The 19,767-nt window shown below is 42.1% G+C and overlaps 1 protein-coding gene across 2 annotated transcripts in view; it reads left to right on the top strand.

Moving 5' to 3' along the window:
• Window positions 1-19,767, top strand: part of ARHGEF25 (Rho guanine nucleotide exchange factor 25) — a 728,124-nt gene that overhangs the window by 404,940 nt on the left and 303,417 nt on the right. For both annotated transcript variants that reach the window (XM_069230834.1, XM_069230833.1), the window contains one exon: window positions 2,818-3,143. In XM_069230834.1, the coding sequence (XP_069086935.1) occupies window positions 2,818-3,143 (326 nt within the window). The remainder of the gene's footprint in view (window positions 1-2,817; window positions 3,144-19,767) is intronic.

A 19,767-nucleotide genomic window follows, 5' to 3' on the forward strand; every position in this document is an offset into this window, starting at 1 on the left:
GTTTGGTGAACGCTCACTACGATACTCAGATATCTCATCTGCCTTATTGTAAGTACCATACTATTTAATGCACTTATAATAAGGTAGATAAGATATCCATCATGTTTGTGACAGAATAACCAGTCGGCCAACCTCTATATGTAGCCCTGAGTTTGTAACTTTCCAAAGTGTTCGCAAACTTTTGACATTTTAAAATATATTTATATCTTACACAGGAAGTTCATGTGTGGTTCGATTGACATTTTTTTTTTTTTTTACAACTTTTGATCCTTTGGACGTATTTGCATGATATTATGCAATTTATTAGCTTAGTCAGCAGGAAAGAAAGTTGAGTGGGAGTGAGAAAACGAAGGGCCCGATTTAGAGTTTGCATACAGATTACTCTGTCACAAGTGTGGTGAATGTTCAAGCCACCACACTACAAGTTCATTGAAGCCCATGGCAGTTGCAATACAGCGAACGGGATATCCGTCACATTGTGACGGAGTAACCGTTGCCAAACACCAAATCAGACCCTAAGTGATCTGCCCTTTTAGCTCCAAAGGGACATTTTGCTTACATGTACAGCCCAGCCACAGAATGAATTTACATGTTTTCGCTGGATTGGTGTAAAACTGTCCAGTAATGCTCGAGATATTAGCATTTAATAAAGTTTCAAAGTGGGTGTTAAAGGCTTAACACTGTTGTGTAGCTATGGTGTTTAGGACTCACAAATAATTTGTGACTCTGGAAATTCAAAACTAAAATAATCTGATTGAACAAAGGAGCCTTTTCTCCCACTGACCCTGTCAGTTTTGTGTTACCAAAGTTTGATACAGAAGATTTAAGAGATCTGATTGGCTGCCCTGAGAGGAAAAAAATCTCTAGTGGCTGTCATTACAGGACTCAAGGCACAGTCTCTGGGTCCCATTGTGGCTTAAAAAATAGTCTATGAGCGAGCAGGATATGTAGACGCCCAGGTAACAGTGGGGTGACCCTCAAAAGTCCTCCTTTAGTCAATTTTTTTAAAACAGGGGAAAAAGTCACAGAATTCGCAAGTCAGATTTCTGACTCACGAATTCCCAACACCTAAAATGGTGGCTGCAGTGCCTGTCTTAGTATTTTGGTCTCAGACCACCATTTTAGATGTCAGGGATTCACAAATCAGAACTCTGACTTGCAAATCAGATGCATGGTTAGGGTGTGGAGCTTGAGCCAAACTTCTTGTATGCTATTTAGATTCAGAAATCTGAAAAAATAAAAGAAAGGACTGGCCAAAGGCCAGGCACTATGGGCCAACCCTTTGGCAACGGCTACAGGCCCTCTCCTCCAAAACCTAAGTCAGCTCTTCAGTTTTAACTGTTTTTTTCAGTGATATTTATTTCAGAGTTTTGTTGCAACAGTGGTTACTCCACATATAATGCTGGTGCTTGCACGTAGGTGCAAGAGCCTGCATTCAGTATTTAAGCACAATACTGCTTCCTATAGCAGTATTGAAAATATATATATATATATATATATACATATATATATATATTTCTACTAAAAAAACAAAGGTTACAGGGACGTTATAGTTAGGTTCAGATTTTACACTCACAAAGCCATAGAAATTCATCATATCTCAAGAACCTATAACCGGTGCCCTAAGATAACTACAACTCGTGTTCCCGGCCTGCACAGTTTTCCATCAATAATTTTATTGGAAATGTAACAGTCATAAAATGATGATGTCATAAAAGATTTCATGACTGATGTGGGATAATTAGCAGTCAGTGGCGAGGGTTCGAGTTATAGTTACCCTTGTGCACGAGTTATAGTTACTTCAGATAACTCCAACTATAACTGGTGAATTTCAGTGCTTTTTAGAGCATAAACTGAACATTTCACCTAACTATAACGCTAATTGAACCTTTGCTTTTTTCAGTGAACTATCTATGTATCTAAAGCCGGATTCAGACTTGAATGATAATGAAAAATCCTCATATTTGTAGACGAAAGTGCTAGTTCCGGAGCAGAATACACTGTTGGGATTTCCCAGCTAATAATTTGGCTCAAAGTTTAAGATTTTACACATTAAATACTCCTCTGAGTCTTGCAGCTATTCAATATATCGTATGATTTTTCTTTACCACATGCATTGGAAACAAACCCATTGTGGTTAATTTCACATTTAAGATGTTTTGACAACCGAGCATTAGCGGTGTTACTTGATCCTTATGCATTGTGACATCTTATAGAAAGTAGAGACACAGTTATAAGGTAGAGTGTCCTAAAAAGGGTTACAATTATATAATTAAAATACATTAAGCGTACTGCAAATAATTGTATACGTGGAAAATGTCGAGTTTCAAGAAATTCACTTCAAACGTTAACCATAACTTCCAATGGTATTCCATCAGGCACATTCCCCACAAGTGGCCTCAATCAATTAATATACATGGGCACATCTGGTGAATGCCACAGCTGTTGAAGATTTGTGAGTTTAATATTTGTCCCACATTTACGCTCTTCTACTTACTGTCACACCTCTGCCTCCCTCACTGTTTTGCATTCTTTTCCTGCAGCTTATAGGTGGTTCACTGATTTTTGATAGACTATCTTGCTTACGTTATTTCTGTTATTTCCGGTATTACTTGTTACTGCAGATATTTTAAGGTAACCATGTTCCTTAACTGGGACAGTTTGATAGTGTGTGCCTAAAGTTGTGCTGTGATTCAAATATGCACGAAAGATCTTCTAATATGATTACGGAGATTCTTTCTTCTTCTTCGGAGTGGGCTAGGATTTCGGGCTCCTTGGCACACTGACAAGTAACCTCGCTATATTCTTTGTTCACAGAGTCATACTCGATTGCTGGAAGCGATGGCAGCATCTCCACGTCTGTGGCTTCCATACAGCCACAGCCTTCCACCAGCTCTGCACCCAGCTCCCCGGGGTCACGACGCTCTGTCAGCACCCTCAAGAAGTGGTTCACCAACCCTGTGCGGAAGCTGAGTAGTGGCAGCAAGGTAGAACGACAGGTTAAGAAGCTAGAAAGTCGACCAAAACGCGGGGTGGAGGGCCGGCGGCGGAGTGCTGACGATGGTGGAAGACGGAGCTTTGATTTGGGTGTGCTTCGGAAACCTGACGAGACCTTGGCAGCCTGGCAGGATCCCAAAGGAATGGTAAGATAAAAAAGTGCTCTTGTTCTTTACTTCTGGTGACCACCACTTTCTGTCACACATAGGAGTATTCTATTATTTAGAAGATTGGGTACTCACATAACATGGATTCAGTCAGTGCACCATTGCACATAAAGTAGCTCAATAGGACACCACAGGAATGGTTGTATGAAGTTGATGTGTTGGGGAGTTGGGAGATCTGGATTTGGACCTAGAAGGCATGTGGATTGAAAGGCTGCAAATTCCGCAGTGCAGACTCTACTGTGACAGGAAGCTATTTGCTGTTACACAACCCTGCTGGACTTCCAAAGCACCTTACCTGACACAAAATCTTCTAGGTTCTGCACAGGCCCTTCAGGCTACGGCCACCTACCTTCTCCTCAATGTGAAGCTGTCCTTTTAAGCCCCACTCACATGTTCAAGAAGAGCTTGGTAATCAAATTATGCAGCAGCCATGTTTCAATAATTGTTAAATAACTATATGACAGTGCCCATTTGTTTTTCTTAAGGCATTAAAATATTGCTTTCTAAAACTCCACTTTTCTAAGATTTCCTAAATATTATGTTGTATTTTTCTGCCTTGTACGTTTTATAGATGTTACTAATCCCTTGAAAATTTTGGAGTGTCTGGACCATCAATATGGGAGGTGGGTCTTGCTGGAGCTCTGGAACCAGCCTTGGGATTGATCTCTAAATAAAGATACAAAGTGGCAGAAAACAGCAAAGGAGCCTCCAGAATGTGAGTGGAGAGCAAAGCAGATGTGGCTGATCTGCAGACATAACCTGGAAATGCAAGACAAGATTCACGGATCAGTGAGATAGGTTGTGGGCTGTTTTTAAAGTGGTTTCCTCAGTGAGATAAAGCAGGGGCCTTGCAGGAATGAGGAGTGTAGCCCCAAACAGTCCAAAGGTGCATTGAGAGATACACGAGTCCCCTGATTAACGGACCTAACCAATGGACTATAAGTGGATGAATAATAAGACAACCTAACATGAGGAGAGACAAGGTGATTGGCCTCCACATTCCCCCATCCAAAGTAGAGAAATAAAGGTACTGATGGTGTGCGAAACAAAATATAAAACAAAATCAATCATTAAATAGGAAACATCATCAATACTCTAACTAGCATCAGGATACAATAATGGAAAGGAGATGCTATTGCTGACTAACTGTGTGAAAGAAACTGCTTTCCAGTAGAAAAGTTGTAAGACTTGCAAGGGGAGGCCCTTGGCCAAACAAACCAGCGATAAAGGCCAAACCTGGCACACTTTAAGAAGGTCTGCAGGACTTCAGCAGCACAGAAGCACCAGCTGGTAGTTAGATGCCAGAAGAGGGAGTTGTAGACTCCAACAAGTACATGTTTGCAAGGTGACTTCCTGTTGTTTGGTCTGTAGCTGATAATATAGAAGAGCTAGTTGCGAAGACACCACTTCGGTGGATCATAACGCTTTGGTAAAACAACCAACAAAGGCCTGATGGATGTAGGTGTGTGCTATAGGAAGATTCCCACACAAAATGTTATCATGGTGCTACAACAGGAAACAGCAGCAATGTCTGGGGCGAAGAAATACAACCACCAACTGACCAAGGAGGTTCTCCGCTTACGTTTTCAGGGTTTGCGTAAAGAATGGATTGCAAATCTGAAACATCAGCTGAAAGAAGTCCGCAGAGGACTACAATACTCCATGAACATACTGAGACGTAATGTGGACCAAGTGATCACAGGGTATTAGAGTTGAGATAAAATACCATTTTACTACTTATGCTAGACTCAGTCTTTAAAGGGAAATAAAAAAAAGGAATATCAAATTGAAGCACCCCACACTAAACTGGAAGAATTTTAAAACTGTGACACTGGAAACAATACCAGGGTGTGAAATATATCAGTCTAGACGGCAGGTTTTTACATAATTTGCCACAGAAAAAGGCTGTTTGTCAAGTGTTGGATTTACAGATCAGTAAAGAAATCCATTTAGTAAGAGGACCAAGGAAAGTAGGATCTATCAATAAACCTAGAGACATAGGGGGTCATTCTGACCCTGGCGGCCGGTGACCGCCAGGGTCACCGACCACGGGAGCACCGCCAACAGGCTGGCGGTGCTCCCAAGGGCATTCTGACCGCGGCGGTTCAGCCGCGGTCAGAAAGGGTAAACCGGCGGTCTCCCGCCGGTTTACCGCTGCCCCATTGAATCCTCCATGGCGGCGGAGCGCGCTCCGCCGCCATGGGGATTCAGACACCCCCTACCGCCATCCTGTTCATGGCGGGAAACCCGCCATGAACAGGATGGCGGTAGGGGGTGCCGCGGGGCCCCTGGGGGCCCCTGCAGTGCCCATGCCAATGGCATGGGCACTGCAGGGGCCCCCGTAAGAGGGCCCCACAAAGTATTTCAGTGTCTGCTTTGCAGACACTGAAATACGCGACGGGTGCAATGCACCCGTCGCACCCCTGCAACTACGCCGGCTCAATTCTGAGCCGGCGTCCACGTTGCAGGGGCATTTCCGCTGGGCCGGCGGGCGCTCTTTTGGAGAGCGCCCGCCGGCCCAGCGGAAATGTTTGAATGGCCGCCGCGGTCTTTTGACCGCGGTGCGGTCATTTGTCGGCGGTACCTTGGCAGACGGCCTCCGCCGTCCGCCAAGGTCTGAATGACCCCCATAGTTATCAACATGATAATGTATCAGAAAAAGGAACTGCTCATAAAAGAGACCAGGAATGAGTCCACAACGTTTACAGTGATAGGGTGATGCTGGTACAGGACCTGGCTTCCAATTGTATTTTCCTTCTGTTCCAAAACAATCTCCTCATTTTGAGGAAGTATGTTTTGAGACAACCTATTCTGACCTTTTTAAGACTATCCTTTTATGCATAAGATGTCTATATTGATGTTTTTCAATTCTGCCCTATGCTAGTATGCAGACCTGCATTCGTTTCTTCCAAAAGTCCCTTCCATTGAAGGAAGACCTTCACTCATCTGTGCTCACCCTTTTTCTGTGGCTACCTTCCCATACAGTGGAGGCCTGTTAACCATTTCCACGGCTACCTGCTTAAGTTGGCAATACATACTTTGAGCACTATCACTCTACCATATTATTGAGAAGAGCTGCATTTCTGTTTCAGTTTCTGTCATGGCTGATCCCCCTTGTTGAGAGACCTGTGAGTTCTTGCAGGGCTGACACTGTTTATCAGAACACAAGTGGCTTATTCCAGGACACCTCCGTGCATCAAAGACCTGCAATTTTTTCCAGGCTTACCTCATTCTTGAAATGATCTGCAACATTTTCCAAGACCACCCCCTTGCTAAGATGATCATTGTTGGTCCCTTCTGTGAAGTAAATATTAGCTGCCTCAGTGGTTCTCCCCTGTGACATATAATGAGCCTGTTAAGCCTCGTGCCAGATTCAGTTCCCTCACCTTTGTAGCCACCTCTTTAATTGTGAAATAATGTTCCCCTCTAAGCAGCAGGACTGAATTCTGGTAAGTTTCCAAGAGAGAGAGATTTTCAACCCCTCCCTCCAGAAAGACCACACATTTGACAGACTGCATGTACAGCTGTACAAGATGGCTTTGCTATTTGAGAACAACAAGTAGTCACAGATTGCAGCCCATGGAGTGCCCTCCCACACTCCAGTGACTCAGAGCCTGGAGAGAGCTAGGAAGCTATGCCTCCCTCTCTTCTGTCTTCAGTTAATTAGCTGGAAAACTATATTGTCACAAAGAGTTCCAGAAAATACACAGGATCCCTCCAGGAACCGTTGGGTTTCAAGTACTGACTCGAAGTTAGAACCTGGTAAAGTTTGGTGACTCATTAGAGAACTCATTATTATTTTATGACAAGCTTCCAGGCCCGCTTAACGTAACATCAGAAAAAGTTATTTCTATGTACTTTTAAACACAATATCAATAGAAAGACCTCTTTGTATATTGCAGGGCCGCTCTCCCTGCAAAGTTTTCTCAGTTGTAGTCCAGGACTTGACATCATTGAAACGTTGTTTCTTTCGAGATATGCTAAGAACCAAAGTTTCTCTCAATGTTGTACACAATGTTGTGTGACTTGAAAGATTTATTTGTTTGTACTCTTGGACGTGGAATAAAAGGAAATTCTATCTCTGTACTCAAGCATGCTCCCAGTAGAACATTGAATCTGTGAAGTCCAGAATATGCTGTCAGTGTAAAGTTATTTCTCTATATCACAGAACATCTATCAAAGTAGGCTTACTTGAGTTGCGTAGGGCATGGTGTCTACCGAGAGTCCCATTGAAACGTTCTTTCTGAGTAGTGTAAAACAAGCTATCAAAAGAAAGTTGTTTCTGTGTACTTTCACATGAAAGGTGGTTTATTTTGTTTTCACCATGAGCAGAAAAAATCCTGTTAGTGGTTTGCTGATATGCCATAAGATGAATGTTTTTGGAGGGGTCCAGGAAATACTATTTCAGGACAGTTCTCTTTGTGTAGGGCAAGACCTGGTATTTAAAAAAAACTCTATCTCTGTTGTCCTGAACTTGTTCTCAACAGAAGATTCACTCTTTGTCATCTAGTCCGTAGCACAATATGTACATAAAGCACATTTTGTACTGCACAAGGCCCAGATGTAGAAAGAGTTGATTCATAAAAAGCAGTTTCAAATTGCACACCACCTTTTTTTAATCGATTCTGATTTTGTAAACCAACCTATGCACTATTAAGCCAGTTTGCAAAATCACCATTCATAGTTGGTCACAATTCAAACCTCCTCATCAATATTCATGAAGTAGGTCATAAGTTGCAACTCACTTTTATTGGATGCCATCTCAGGGGTGGTATCTTCATGAGGTTAGCAGATCCCCATGTCTGTTATTACAGAAAAATAAACTTAAAAATTTTTTTTAGCTCATTTTCTTTAAAGTAAACAGGTTTGCATTTAATAAAAAATTTACATTTTTAAAAAAGTGTGTTTAAGAATGGGCAGTGATACCTAAGACCACTGTGCACTCTCAAGCAACCATTTTTACTTTCATACAAGGACTCCCATCCCCTCTGCCAGTGGGTTATAACCTTGTTTGAGAAGTCAGTTATATAGCAGTGGTTTGTGACTGAAAATGTGATCGGAAATCATTGTGTTCTTTCTGGGGATCACCATTGAAGTCATAAGCACTGCCTAGTTCTGCTCACGGTCAGGGATCCCAGGGCTTTTCTTTACAATATTCCATCTTAAGTATAGATGATGGCCTTTTGTCAGCAAGTCCTGGACAAACTCTTAAGACATTATTACTTTGCAGCCTATGAGGAAGGCTACATTGACCAATTCATTCAGATTGCATTTAAAAAAGGTGTAAAACTATATCGAACAATTCAGGCATTTTACTGGATTGTTACATTTGGTGTTTAAATCTTATTCACAAACTTTTAAAAAAATGAAACAATGAAGGGGGAGAGCACAGTGTAGCCCAATAGGATGCCATTATGTAAATGTTAAAAGAGCACCTGGGCCTTTAAGGGCTCACAGCCCACCAATATCCTATCATGCCTAGCAGGTGGTAGTTGGCTCAGTTGTGTTTTTTTACTGAGACAGTGGCAGAGTTATGTAGAAGAATTATCCAATAATTGTCTCTGTTACCACCAGCGGGGAGGCGGGTGGATTGCTTAAGTCTTCAGTGGAGATTCCCCTTAGAGAGAGCTAGGATTACAGGTAAGAAATCATTCCATAAACATCAGTCTGAAATGCACCTTGGAAGGGACGCTCTTTGTGTATCATCTAGTTCATGACACACAGAGTTGATCATAAATTGCAACCCACTCCTATTAGATGCCATCACAGGGATGGTGACCTCATGAGGTCAGAAGACTCCCTTATCTGTTGCTACACTAAAATAAAGTATTTTTTAAATATAGCCTGTTCCCCTTAACGTAAACAGGTCAGCATTTAGGCATTTTAGACAAAGTCTGTTTAAGAGTGAGCAGTGGTACCTAGGGCCAATGTTCACTCTTAAACCACCTTTTTTTACTTTCACAAAGAAGAATGGGTCCTACAGGGACACCCTTCCCCTGTGCAAATGGACAACCATCTTCTTTGAGGAGTCAGTAAGCTATCAGTAGTTTGTGACTAAAAATATGATTTGGAAATCATTGATACATAGCATTCTGAAGCGCAAATTTGAAAGGGACGCTCTACACACTTCCTTTCCAAATTGCATTGGGAATAGATTCACCATGCAACCTATTGCCAAACGTCTGCACAGAAGTCCCTCTTATGCCACATTTGGCACCTTCAGCCCTCCTGGATTTTTAAAGAACACCTCTATACATACTGACACTTTTTTTGCTGACTTCATTATAAGCATGGGCTGTAAAGGTTGATTGGCTAAAAAGACAGTAAGGGCTGCAGGGGTCAACGCTGCACAAGTATATTTTCCAACTCTGGTTTCAGTCTTTCTTTTGTGATACTTGAAATCCTCATACATGACATGGGACAACTTGAGATAACAGTCATTGCCCCCGTTATTAAGTTTATTTTGGTTAAGGTAATCCATTAAAACATTCAATAATTGGTCATGTCATATCGTAATAAAGTAATTTTTTTAACAGGAAATGCTACATGAACAGAAAATGCTGCCACAGTATACCAAATACCGTGAGCAACATGAATCACGTTCTATACAATAAATATGACCACAGCACACAGAAAGCATATATAGTAATAGAATAAAAGTAAACAACTTTGGTGAGTAAAGAACACAGTTGATTGATAGTACAGTAATCTTCTTCGTCTTTCAGAAGGATGTTTATTTGTATCGATCGTTTGTAGGTCAATAGGCACAGTCAAGCTAAATTTGTAAACCAAAAAGTAGAAAGTCCAAAATGGGAGAAAAGGTAAGTTGAAGCTGTATTCCAAAGAAGTGCAGTAAAGTTAATAGTCTGGATGTTGACAACCATTTGGTACACTACCAGGACCGTTCTGACCAGAGAGCGTGCACACTTACGAAGCGGGGAGGACTTACCAGGGTCCTCTGGATCTCTACTCTAACATACTTGGCACTAATGAACATTTTGATGCCCACTACTTTGGCAACATCCGGACTATTAACTTTACGACGCACTTCTTTGGAATACAGCTTCAACTTACTTTTTCTCCCATTTTGGACTTTCTACTTTTTGGTTTACAAATTCAGCCTTGAAAAAGTCACTGTGTGACGAAACACGTGTTGGCTCTGTTTATTTGACTGTGCCTATTGACCTACCAACGATTGATACAAATAAACATCCTTCTGAAAGACGAAGAAGATTACTGTACTATCAATCAACCGAGTTCTTTACTCACCAAAGTTGTTTACTTTTATTCTATTACTATATATGCTTTCTGTGTGCTGTGATCATATTTCTTCTATGTTACATGATGTATATCTTTATACACCTCAATGTGCCTTGGGGTAGTAGGGCACCTGACCACTTGCACTATTTGTGAATTAACATTTTGACACCACCGGGAGGTGCGGTAGCTTACACCACTACTACCTTTAACTTTGGTTTCATTTATGAATCACGTTCTAATTAACTTGACTGCCAGTAAATGAAAACAGTTACAGAATAGGTCACCTAATATGAACCATAAAAGTTGCACCCTTTCCATAAAAAAACAAATTAGCCATATCCTAACAGCTGTGCGTTTCATCCCTCCCACAATGTGTACTGCACAGTCAAACTCAAAACTATTTTCAATTCCATCCTAACAAAAACAACCCCACTAACCCTTCAGAATGACTTATTGTCAACACAGCGTTCGAGACCTACTGACATGATTCCTTTCCTAGTAATCCCCACTGAACATTCGCAGCAGACCAAGAAGTTTTCAAAGCTGTAGGTCACCTGAGAAAGTGAGCAAAGCCCACATCCTCGACCCTCAAGTCTATAAATTTGAGAATTAATGGAATCACACGAAATTCAGGTAATTCTAGTATGAGGAGGTTCGGTTCACCCAGGTCTATTTGTTTAGGCAGAGGATGATGGTGGATGGATTGCCCTTTTCTAGGATTATCCACCATAAGATCATCACCACCCTCATTAAATTAGTGACTTTGCATGGTCTGTTTATTCCCATGCCTTCCTCTTGGTTTACTGTTTTATTAATATCAGCTTTGAACAGGCCTGCCCCTGACTTTTGCTGCTCTTTGAGCAGTGGGTGACACCTGTACAGGGAGTAGAGGCTGGGATTGACTCTATGGCCTATCCCTATAGTGCTTGTCCCCCAATGTTCCACCTCACCTTTTCTTTTTTATTTGAAAGTTTTAATTGCAGTGTAAGGCCTCTGTGTCTCTTGGGGGCAGATGTAGCAAAGGGTTTTACCCATTCTGTGTCTATGGGAAAATGTGTTCGTACATATGGCCCTTGGTCCTTTACTAAGATACTGTTGCCCTCTGCTTGGATAACCAAGTCACTACCTTTGTGGAATTGACGCTGAAAGGGTCCTTGGGGCTAGGAAATACATGTTTGTGTGTCTCCTGGGCTAGCAGTATGCATATATGGGCTCGCCTTCAGTCAGTAATGGTCCCAAGCAGACTCACAACATTCACAGTACTGTAATGCCTGTATGTAAGTTTTGAACCCTGGTCACATAGGTGTATCCTGGATGCCTATGGACAGCTAGGCTGTAAGTCTTTCTATAGCTGGGCAGGTCATTCTATTAAGGCAACACCTAGGCATGCTTCACTAACATTGATCCTTCTGGTTCTCCTCGTTATCAGGGATTTCCTCCTCTTCTCTCTGGGTAAAAGTGCATCCTCTTGTTCAAGAGCAAGTTGCAGCAACAAGGGTTCTTAAGAACAACAAACGTGCCCTTGCCTTGAGGAAGGTGTCGGCCAGCTTGGTTCTGTATCTGCAAAATGCCTCTCTACTGGTTCTCACTGTCTCCTTGAAGTCCAGATGAAATACAACTGAGTGGGATGGGCTAGTCTTTATTTTATTTTGAAACCAATGGTGAGAAGCCAGTGCCTTCCAATGTAGAAGCCTGAGTCAAATTCTTGATTCTCTCCCAATTAAGGCGAGGTGCTATTTGGACAGCACAGGTGGAGTCTCTGATATACACTTATGAAGCCGATGTATATTAGTGTTATCCAACACAGGACTAGGCTCACTGTCAAGGCTTCCAGATCACAGATGGCATGTGTAGAAGCAAGCAGGAATTGCTCCCAGTAGTCAAGTGTATATACCTCCACCCATCTACTGGAACATAGAGCAGGGACGAGGGGTTGTGCACACACATATCCCATATCCTAAGAGAAACACAAAGGCAACCTAAACAGGAATTGCCATTATATGTAGGCGCTTACTGTGTCTTCTGTAGGACATTACTCACCCTGAACATTCGTTCATGTTGATCTCACCATCACAGTACATTCTCAGTACACATCACACCACATAACATGAGAGGAAGTAAGAACCTGAATTCTGGCAACTGCACAGATTTTGCAGCAGAGCAGACGGTAGGTTTTCCCGCATTCAGGCTTCAGGTGAAAAAGGTTGTGCTACTGAGAAGTTCAGCTGCCAACAACCATCAGTCACACCCTAGACGGGGTGTAGGGAGTTGCCGTGGCAATCTTTGATGGGCAGTGGTACACTTTGACTGCACTCTCTGGAATAGCAGAGCCTTGTGCTCTGTTGGTGGATATTGCAGACTCATGAAACACCTAAATGGACTCACAAACGGTGAACTCCAGTGAGGGAAAAGCACCTTGCATGCCAGAAAAGGTTGGGAAGGGACATAATTGCACAGCTTCCACAACCTAGAAGGAATTTTGACCAATACAAGTCTAGTGTCTAACAAGTTGACTAATCTAAGTATCTATCGGGGTAGTCACATTCTTAGTTCTCGCCTTTGAGACATATTTTGCTCTCACCAGACTATTGTTTTTCAAAATAGTTCTTACATAATTAATATTCAGAGGGGGGTGGAGAGAGCAGCTTTTAGTTAGTGGGCTTCATTCATTGGTCTCTTAAATTGTTATTCTTATTTTTCTACCACCCACTTGCAACATACTGCATGGAACAATGGGTCAGTCCAATTTATCTGTTGGTTACGTTCACTTTGAGTGACTGCACAAAGCATGTGCACATTCTTCACATCCCTCTACAATAGTTTCTTTCTCTTTAATGACAATTGTTTCAAAGTGTGGTTTATTTTTGTATATGAACTTTAAATGCTGACTATTTATTTTGACTGCACTTTGGGTCCCCAGTTATAAAGTGATTTATTTTCTGTCGCCTTTTTAAAGTTGCTGTAGTAAAGTACTTATATGACACGGTAATATTGTAGATGCCCTTATTTGTGTGGTTGATTTGCGGCGATTCTTATCTTCTTAACAAATAATAATAATAACATGCATGGAAAGAATACCTCGTAAGTAGGCCACCTCAATGATTTTCTTTCAATTTTACATTTTTTATTGCAAGAATATGTCAGTCATATTTAGGTGCCTGCATGTTTTTTGATTTTATTTTGTGGTATATGCTTGTATTTAGAACAATTGCCAGCGAATGTCAGACCTATTGATCATGCCAATGCTTGTTACAATTGAGGATATAACTGCTATGCAAAATATAAGGCCAGGGTAAAAACCAAGTGCTCTTTAAGCACTTCCTTCAGCTTGGTATAGTCGGGATATAAGTTCTTCACAGCGCTTTGCATCAGACTGAAGGGTTTTATGAGCATTGCACTTGTCCTTATGGCTCCCTATCTGTTATGTCCTGATTGACTGAACCAGACCTGGTGGTATAAAAGAGTTAATCTGTATAGTGGTCCGCAGTTGCGTTTTCATGTGGCTATCCTGTGTATATTTGTATTGTGGAGCTATAAGCCTCCCCTTTCATTCAGTTCAGTAACTCAGATCCAGTATTTTTTCATACCGGCCAAGTAACTAGTAATACTATATTTCTAGTAGGAATGACACACTGAGGTAGCTGGGGACTGGCAATAATGTGCCTCAAAATACAGGTGTATGTTTTCTCTAAAGAAAAAACAAATGTGCCAATGTGCAGGGAGTTTTCTCTTTGTGCAATAGGGGCCTTTCTGCATGTTTCCTGCCAGTGTTCGCCATGCAAGACCTGGCAGATATAGACAGGGAAAATCAGTGACGACCTCTTTGACTTGGCGGCCCTTTGGTGAACAGGCCACTGGGGCAGGAGCAAACAGAGGCTTTGGCAGCTAAACACAGCACTTCCCCGACTCTACGTAGAGCGAGCAAACCCTGATTTCCTCCACACAGCTAATGCAAGGCAGTGCTCCTTCTCGCCAAATTCTAACTGAGGCTCTCATCTTACAGCCATTATTACTGAACCAGTTTGAAAATAGGCAGCTTTGCCATCCCCAAAATGTTGTGAAATCAAACAATAGTTGCCGAACATCAATAGAATATTTTAACATGATTTTGTGTTTATCCGCAAAGATGTGAAATTATGCATCCTGCCAATGCAGCTGATGAGGGAGAGACTGAAAATACACCTCACACATTGTGGACCGTTAAAACGCCTTGAGGAACTGCGTGGGTTACCCCATCTAGTCAGGTACAAAACAACCCACTGTCACTGGTTTATAGTTAGAAAGCTGGAGAACCACTCTAATGCTAGCCTGGATCTCTCATAACTACCTCCCCTCATTCCGGTAGGACTGAGTAGGGTATCAGACATTGCAGACATCTAACAAACTGAAGATAGATCTCTCCCAAAACTCGGTTAGTTACGCCTCTCCTTGATGGCACTCTGCACCTCAGTAAGGGCTCCCTAGTCTCCGTCTCCCCCGCCAGGATCAAACTCTGATGGACAACTACACTTCAGTTTTTTCCCGAATGGATAACTGCTATTCTTTCTAAGATCTTCAGAGGGCCTGGCATGGTAATGAGTAGGTGACAGCTCAAAATCTGTGGCAGATTTCTTTTTTCATTTTCCTTAAGGATTGATCAGGGATTTGAGAATTAAAATCATATTAGAAGAGGCACAGAAAAAATATTGCAAAGTAGAAGAGACCAGTGCCACCATCTCCTGGTTATACATAGACAGAGAACACCAGGGCATTTTGCAAACTACAAGTCAACTAAGACATTCATATGTTCACTTTGAGTGATCTGGTTAAAAATAACTTATTATTGAATTATAGCAGCGAGCACTTTCAGCATTCAAGCTAGAATTATCCAAGTCCCAGTTGAAATGTTATGTAGTTAACTGAATTGGTAATCATGTGCTTAAAGGGAACTTGCATTGATGAACTACCTGTCAACCAGCGGTGCTACGCTAGCTGCAAATTGGCACTGATTATCTAATTGGTAACGAGTTGCTCAGAAGGGACAGCAAAGTTTTCAGCCAACCAATGACTGCCAGTGTAAGGAAGAAAGCTCTGCTGGCCTGTGGTATATTTTCAGACAGTAAACCTTTCACTGTTGCCTACGATGTTTTCTGTCGGTTGTAAGGTTGCAGGGTCTCTTGCCATGATGATCTTGTTCTGTATGTGGGGATAGCTTTCACTGTGACTGTGTAAGCTATACCAGTTTGCTGAGAAGCCAAAGATGTTGCTGATTTCCAGTGTGGTGACAGGGCTGATGCCCCATAGTAGTTCTGCAGCACACAGAGTAATGAACATTAGCTCATTCAGCAGCTGTACAGTTGGAATGGAAGATGTTATGTGCCTTTTAGGGAGGTATAACTAAAATCGTAAGGACTGCTGTGTTATTTATTGTGGAGTAATGTAACAAAGGATGTACTGAGCCTCCAATAGCTAGAGTTACAGTAGAATGGATCCTGTGCCTCTTAAGTAGCTGAGTTAGAGTTAGAATGGAAGGTATGCACTGACTCCTACGGAGTGAGGCTAGAACGAAGGGCATGCCTTGCCGCTTATGGAGGTTATGTTATGGAGAGTTACGTTAGAAAGACTCTTTTGGGGGTTGAGTTAGGACGGTTGCGTTTTGCTCTTACAGAGGTAGATGTAAAACGTGATGTTTAATGCTTAGAAGGTGACGTTGGAATAGAAAGCATTATAGGGATACTTCAACATAAACAACAGTATTAAATGCCTTCCAATTCATTTCTTAGATAAGAAGTAGATTTGGAATAGGAGGTGTGCTGCTCATCTTAAGTTGAAAGTATAGTTGGGATGTGATGAATGCTGTGTATCTTCTCCCCTCCCCTCCATCCCACTCTAGACCCCAACAATAATGAGGTTCATTCTCCCAGCTGCTCGATCCCGACACATGTTTGTTGGTTATGCAAAGTTGCAATGTTATTTGATGACATTATTGTTGTAATGCGATTTCTTTAATTGGCAGATCCTGTGACTATTTTGCTGTGTCGAGACCTTTCTTTCCCCAGGTACATGTATCGCCACTTCGTAATAGTGGCCTTGGACTCATCTTCAGCAATCGATGCGCCGCTTCACTTCATGTCTTCACTTCATGAGCTGTACTTCATGTCATTTGCAATGTTATGGTGCCTACATACTGTGACCTTTGTATTACTCCTCTGTATATGTGTATAAATCAAAATGCCAATAAAGATTTTCTTTTAATGAATGCTGTGTATCTCAGAAGCACAGATGAAGTAGCTGATACTCCTTGTCCATTACAGAAAAGGTTGCAACGGTAGCTATGTTGAATATCGTACGAGCTACAGTTATTGTGGAAGGTATGACATCCCTCTTAGAAGAAGAGCTTTAATGTACGCTGTACTGTGGCTCTTCTGAAAGAGGCAGAGTTTTGGAATGAAAGCTCCATTAGGAAGCAGGTAGAATAGAACTGGGAGGGGGACTGTGCCTCAGTGTGTGAGGCAGGTTTGAAATCAAGGATATATTGTGCTTGTCCTTAGGAGTTAGATTTTGAATGGATATGTTGAGCTTCATTGCTTGACGTACAGCTGGAAAGGGCAGAGCGACTTCTGGTCTTTTGAGCTTTCTGGGAACTGGCAATGATGCACTTAACTGTGACCTTAAATTGACGTGCTAACTGGCAAATCATATTGATGAGAATGAGAATTCTGTTCTAGATAACCTTGAGGAAAACAATCAAAACAAGGTATAATGTAGTGACCAAGGCTAAATGATTTTCCACAGCATCATTCAGAGACACTGGTTTTGTTGGTTGTCGACCATATCACTTGTGATGTAGTCTACTATTCAGTTCTGTTCATTTGAAAGGTTGAGTATGTTTGGCAAGCAAACAATGCCTTAGAACCAGACTGAAACTTTAGTTCATTACTGTTGTGTATAATTAACAAGTTACCGAAAAGGATATTTGAAGCTTCCAACCTGCCTCTCATGCTTCTCTTCTAACATATAGAGTAAACACCCAAATGAAATGAGTAGCGCAGGTCCTGAATCCAAAGTGAAGAACCTCGAACAGGTAAGCCCATCTGATGGAGTCAAAAGCCTTCTCTAGGTCTAGGCTGAGGGCCGCAGATGGTGGCCAGGATAAAGCTGGAAGAGGAGCCTGAGGCTTAGAGAAGTGCCCCTAACGGTCATAACCCCATTTTTTATCAGAGTTTATTAATTGAGGGAGCATGGTGCAAGTTATAGTTACCTTAGGGCATGAGTTATCGCTATTAGAAATAACTCTAACAATAACTGCTCAATTCCTATGGCTTTGTGTGAGTACATTCAAAAGCTAACTACAACATCCCCGTAACCTTTGTTTTTTTTTCAGTGAACTTCTCTGTTTTTTTAACAAAAAGTAATTTTAATATTTATACGTTAATCCATCCACCGCCGTGTATGGTCTTCGGCCGTGTGAGGCAGGTTTGAAATCAAGGATATATTGTGCTTGTCCTTAGGAGTTAGATTTGGAATGGATATGTTTTGCTTCATTGCTTGACGTACAGCTGGAAAGGGCAGAGCGACTTCTGGTCTTTTGAGCTTTCTGGGAACTGGCAATGATGCACTTAACTGTGACCTTAAATTGACGTGCTAACTGGCAAATCATATTGATGAGAATGAGAATTCTGTTCTAGATAACCTTGAGGAAAACAATCAAAACAAGGTATAATGTAGTGACCAAGGCTAAATGATTTTCCACAGCATCATTCAGAGACACTGGTTTTGTTGGTTGTCGATCATATCTCCACTTGTGATGTAGTCTACTATTTAGCTCTGTTAATTTGAAAGGTTGAGTATGTTTGGCAAGCAAACAATGCCTTAGAACCAGACTGAAACTTTAGTTCATTACTGTGGTGTATAATTCACAAGTTACCGAAAAGGATATTTGAAGCTTCCAACCTGCCTCTCATGCTTCTCTTCTAACATATAGAGTGAACACCCAAATGAAATGAGTAGCGCAGGTCCTGAATCCAAAGTGAAGAACCTCGAACAGGTAAGCCCATCTGATGGAGTCAAAAGCCATCTCTAGGTCTAGGCTGAAGGCCCAAGATGGTGGCCAGGATAAAGCTGGAAGAGGAGCCTGAGGTTTGGAGAAGTGCCCCTAACGGTCATAACCCCATTTTTTATCAGAGTTTATTAATTGAGGGAGCATGGTGCAAGTTATAGTTACCTTAGGGCATGAGTTATCGTTATTTGAAATAACTCTAACAATAACTGCTCTATTCCTATGGCTTTGTATGAGTACATTCAGAACCTAACTACAACATTCCCGTAACGTTTTTTTTTTTTAGTGAACTTCTCTGTTGGTTTAACAAAAAGTAATTTTAATATTTATACCTTAATCCAAACACCGCCGTGCATGGTCTTCGGCCGTGTGAGGCAGGTGGTTGGCTGCAGCACCTGGCCTGTGGCCAGACCCTGCAGCCAGGCCATTCTAACCACCCAACCCCGTACCGCCCACAACCCTTGGCTGTACCCAGCAGAGGTTGGCCACAGGGTGCGTGAATGTCTAAGTGGGTATGAAAGTAATATGTGAGTCTATGAGTGAGTCTGAATGCGTGCATGAGTCTCTGAGTGGATGTGTGAGTGGGCGCATGAGTCTTTGAGTGCATGTGTGAAGGAATGAATTAGTGTATGAATGAGTCTGTGAATGTTTTTTTTTTTAATTAGATATTCTCAAATATCCTCGAATATCCTCAAATATTCGAGAATATTCATGAATATTGCGTGTGGTAAAAAAAATCATCTCCCGGGAACCACACCACCCTGGGGCTTTAATCAAATAAAATGCAGGGGGCCATGTGCCCCTGCAGCCCCGGGGACCACCACTTCCCTGGGGCTAAACTAATATAATGAATGGGGTTTGTTGTTGACGCCCTGGTCCCAGGAACTACCACCTCACTGGGGCTATCTTACGTTGGAGGGGGGGCGGCGTACCCCCCCTTGAGGAGCCATATATAGCCCTGGGGACCTCCACCCCCCAGGGCCAGCTCCTGCTATGTCACCCCCGGAACATAGCTGTTTGCTGTGACTTGGCGGGAGCTTTCACAGCTCCTGCCAAGTCTGAGCAGGCACTTCACTTTCCAGCTGTCAGACAACTCTCCCTTGGGTAAAAGTGAGTTTTCATCTGTTTCCCTGCATGCAGATATGCTTGGGGCATCACTGTCAATTATGACACGTAATCTCCCGACTGCCTTAAATAAGCGTGCCAAACATTGGACATTCTTCTTGGCATCAGGCTTGCGACCGGCTCCACAACACTGGCTGCATCATGGGCTCTCACCGCCCCAAATATCGAACCTCCATCTGC

Source organism: Pleurodeles waltl, chromosome 4_2 (assembly GCF_031143425.1).
Source record: "Pleurodeles waltl isolate 20211129_DDA chromosome 4_2, aPleWal1.hap1.20221129, whole genome shotgun sequence".
Taxonomy (NCBI): domain Eukaryota; kingdom Metazoa; phylum Chordata; class Amphibia; order Caudata; family Salamandridae; genus Pleurodeles; species Pleurodeles waltl.